The sequence below is a fragment of the Sinocyclocheilus grahami genome, unplaced genomic scaffold (genome assembly GCF_001515645.1).
Source record: "Sinocyclocheilus grahami isolate Dianchi unplaced genomic scaffold, SAMN03320097.WGS_v1.1 scaffold295.1, whole genome shotgun sequence".
Lineage (NCBI taxonomy): Eukaryota > Metazoa > Chordata > Actinopteri > Cypriniformes > Cyprinidae > Sinocyclocheilus > Sinocyclocheilus grahami.
This window is the reverse complement of record NW_015505474.1, coordinates 1104339-1109029: the sequence shown is the minus strand read 5'-3', so window position 1 is coordinate 1109029 and position 4691 is coordinate 1104339. Positions and strand designations below refer to the sequence as shown.

The following is a 4691-nucleotide window of genomic DNA, read 5'->3' as shown; positions in this document are numbered from 1 at the left end:
GTTAAAACTGTCATTCGCACCAGCTGGCAGATGGACCACCAACAGAAGGACTGAAGATCCCCGGGCTTTGAGTGTGTTGAACGTGTAAAATCAATGCCCAACAGATGTACTGTCACGCAAATCCCCGCTAGAACGCCGTGACTCTGTCACAGTAACTCAAATAATCGAATTCTGTTGGCTAAGAAAGCAAAGCTTAGCATAGATCGCTGTGATTTAGACAATTAGCCTGCACATATAGTGTTGAGGATGTTATTACTTTATTTATTTTATACGAGTTTTTACGTCAGTAAGTGCTTGTGTATTTTATTCCCTCACAGGTAATTATTTTAGTATTTATTTCTATTTATTCTAGGATTGATTAATGTTTTGAATTAGCTTTTATTTTTATATTTTGAAATAATGTATTTCCTGCAGGTAAGCCCACGTGTCGCTGCGCTCTGGGTTTCACCGGTCCTCTGTGTGAGAAGCGTGTTTGTGACAGTTACTGTCTGAACGGAGGCACATGTGAGGTGACCCTAGGGAACCAACCCGTGTGCCACTGTCTGGCAGAATACACCGGAGAACGCTGTCAACACCGTGAGTATCAGCTTGTTTCATGATTGTTTTTAGTGTTCATTAGCTTAGTTTTGATACCTAGTCTACTATTAGGCAACATTATCGACATCGTAGGCCTGCTTAGTAGGCTGCTATCACACTGTTAACTTAGCAGCATGCAAACGTCAAACTGTTGGAATCAATTGCGAGTAGCACTATTTCGACACTTAAAGCACTTGAAATTAGTCAGTTGATTTGAAGAGGAGGTAAGATATGAATATGGCATACATTGCTTCAGATCAGATTCATTATAATTGTCTCTCTTTCTATCTGATGACAGATATTTGTCACCATTATTGCGTGAACTCCAAAGGCTGCACTCTGTCCGGCTCGGGACACGTGGAGTGTGTGTGTCCCACCCGCTACGAGGGGCCAAAATGCGAGACGGACCGATGTCTTCGCTGCCGAGGGGCCCCGTGTATCATAGACGAAGAGACTGGAGACGTCGCCTGCAAGTGTGTATAAAGTGACATTAGCACTAATTTATTAAGTAATATTATACAATATATTGAAAGTGTAAATATAAAATAGGGGTTAAAATAAAATATAATATAGTATATTATATAATATAATTATATAATATAAATGTGTATGTATATATATATATATATATATATATATATATTGTATGTGTGCGTGTATGTATACAGTATATTATATCATATATAGCTATCAATATATAGTTTTACATTTGTTGTGCATAAATACTCAATTTTTTTAATAATTCATATTATTTGATTTATGACTCAGTATCAAGATTAAGCAACAAAATTGAGATCAAATTTCATCGTTGTTGTTGTTCACATGTGTGTTCGCAGCTGTACGAACGGCAGAATCGCAGCCAGCTGTCAGTTGTGTGACGGATACTGTTATAACGGCGGAACCTGCCACCTCGACTCTGAGACGGCCCTGCCGTTCTGTCAGTGAGTAATTTCTTAATAGCTTTCTACGGCAACAAATTGCCTGCCGTTATTTAGATTCATTTATTTTAAATTGTTCCCTCCGGCAACCTCTTTAATAGGATTTTTTCTGCTCGTCTGACTTGGTAGGATGAATGTTTTGTAAAGGTGAACAGGAGAGCGGGAATATTATAGCAGAAGAGTGAATTATCTTAGCAGGGGTCCATAATCTGCCACTTATATCGACCTCTATATTTGTATGTTAGAGAGAGGCAGAGAAACCAATGAGAGACACCAGCGGAAAAGAGTACAGGATATAAACGCAAAAAGACAGAGAAGAAAACAGTAAAACTGAAGAAACAAAAGTAGTTCTGCTTTCCTATTAATTCCTGCTGTTAAAGGGACAGTTCTAAAGAAAAAAAATGACTGTAAAAGTAAAGAAATTAAAAAGTGCTTCTCTTTTATAGTTGATTTATACGGAAAAAGCCCTTAAAGGGACAGTGCGCCCACAAATTTAAATTTAATTTCATTTAAATCTCATTCCAAACCTGTATAAGAATCTTCTTCAGAACACACACACAAAAATCTTTATAAGAAATTAAGTCACTGTTTTCCAGGAAATTACAATGAACAGGAAGTGAAGCTTTAAAGCTTCAATAAAGGATTTAGATGTGCAATAAAAGTATTGTAAAAAATGGTTCATGAAACTTATTCAATATTTTCTAAGACATCTAAAGCCATACAAGAGTTTTGTGAGAAAGTTAAGTCGTTAAACGCTCTAAAGATCAGTGAGTCAGATTTGTGAGTGAATCATTCAGATGGGTTTGCGAACTGAATCAGCTGATTCATTAACAAAATTTGACTCTCTTATTGACAAGATCTAAAAGAATGATTTATTCATGAATCAGACTTTTTTTCACAAACACACCAAGACCGAGCTTATAAACAGTTAGCCAATCATAACAGAGCTCATTTACATAGACTGTTTTGCTACTGTACCTTTACAAGTATGTTTAATTTAAAAACTCAGAGAAAGGTTGGAAATAGTCATGAGCTAATTTACAATATTTTTGGTGCAAGAAACCTTGACATTATAAATGGAATGCTAAGTATATTTCAAGTTTTCTAGAGAGAAAAATACTATATAGCTGAAGAAAAATATCCCTTAAAAGGGACAGTACACCCCAAAAATTTAATTTTCATTCCATCCAAATCTCATTGCACACCTTTGTGACTTCCTTTCTTCTGCAGAACACATTAAAAAAAATAATTTAACAAGAAAGTAATTTACTATTCTCTAGGAAACTGCAGTGAACAGGAAGTGAAGCTTTGTAGCTTCAATTAAGAATGCAGACACATCATACAACTGTTGTAAAAATGTAATTTAAGTCATTAATCGCTGTGAGTCACTCAGATTTGTGAATGAATCATTCAGATGGGTTTGCGAACTGAATCAACTGATTCATTGACAAAATCGGACTCTCTGATCGACGAGATCTTAAAGAATTAAGTATTCATGAATCAGACATTGCTACTTTTCTCAAGAACACACCAAGATGAGCTCATGAATGGCTAGCCAATCACAACATAGCTCATTTACATAGTCTTAAAGGTACAGTAGCAAAAAAAGCCCGTTTCACTCAAAAGTTTGGAGAAAGGTTGGAAAATGGTCACAAAGAACTAAAGTACAAAGTTTTTGGTGCAAGAAACCTTGACACTGAATTGAATGTTAAGTACATCGTTTCTAGTGTCACTGAATGGAATTGTGCATTTAATAATCGCTTTAAAGCAAGTGAGAGAAACCGACCACAATGAAATGGACGGAGAGTGAAACTGTTATTGCGCTAATAGCGGCAACTCATTTGAATCCTTTTTACATAAAATGACTGATTTTTTTTGTCCTTTGAAAAAAAAAATCCATACGTGAAGAAAGAAATTGATAGATGGGCGGCAGAAAGCGACAAAGGTGTTAAGCCATTGTACAGCAACTGAATGCGGCAGTGGACGTACTCCGTCTTTCAGCTGAAATGATTTGAGATTTGTCTGGCTGCCGTGAATTCCTCAGTGATGGAGCTTTTACTTTCCTCTTCAACACATAATAAACCCTTCCAGACTAATATTTTTTTTTATATGCCTACATTTTTCTTGTTTGCCAAAGGCATTTTATCTGGAGGAACAGGATATGGTGCTCTTTCAAAAACATTTGGAGGAAAAAATGTGTAAATCACCATTTTTTTCCTGAAGTAAATCAGCCTGAATGGATCAAACTAGTGAAAATGAATGGGATGGCAAACATCAGTCCTTCCAAGAAGAATAAGTATTCATAAAAGTATGAATCCCCTTCTTAATGTCAGGCCAAGCAAAGTCAGAAGTCTCTCAAAGTCTCTTCCTTTACGTGTTCTTGAAGAAAATCTCACTGAAGATGGACACAAATCCTTTATTGGCTTTAACCAGGAGACCTGGTCTTCGTTTCCGCTTCTTTTTCCCATTTCTCGTCGCCATTGATGGTCTGATAAAGCCATTGTACCCTTCAGGGGCGAATCAATTTGCATTCAAATGAATCAATCTTGTGTTTTTCTTTGGCTGCTGAAGGTGAAGGGTTGGTAATGATGGTGGCCAGACATTGCCTAGAAAAATGAGTGTGTCCTGCTTATATAGACCTGCTTGATTTCAAATCACCCCATCAAAGGCTCTTTTTTTGTCTTTTGTTTGTTCGTCCTCTATTTCATTATCTTTCTTGAGCAGTGTTTCATTAGAGCTTGCTTTAGTGGGTCTTAGTAGATTAAGGTAGCTGGAGATACTGCTAGAGTTTTGTATTAAATTTGAATAAAGGACTTGTGTGTCCAGCTAGTTTGTGGTTTGCATTAATCGAAAAGTAGTCTTTCATTTGGATCATATCATTCCTAGAAGACGTTCTTTAAAGGGGTCATATGATGCAATTTCAAATTTTCAATTTAGTACAATTTACAAGCTGTTCGTGCATAGATAAGATCCCTAAAGTTGCAAAGATTAAAGTCTCAAATCCAAAGAGATATTCTTTATAAAAGTTAAGACTCGTCCACACCCTCCTAAAACGCCTCGTTTAAACACACCCCCACATGTCTACGTCACTGTGTGGGAAGATTTACACATAACACCGCCCAAATGTTCACGCAACGAAAGAAGGCATAACTTTTATTCTCGCTGTAGTATTGTTGC

At 36.6% G+C, this 4691-nt stretch overlaps 1 protein-coding gene across 1 annotated transcript in view; it reads left to right on the top strand.

Moving 5' to 3' along the window:
• Positions 1–4691, top strand: part of lrp1ba (low density lipoprotein receptor-related protein 1Ba) — a 286420-nt gene that overhangs the window by 246296 nt on the left and 35433 nt on the right. The window contains exon 74 of the mRNA XM_016292960.1: positions 1413–1517. Coding sequence (XP_016148446.1) covers positions 1413–1517 — 105 coding nt within the window. The remainder of the gene's footprint in view (positions 1–1412; positions 1518–4691) is intronic.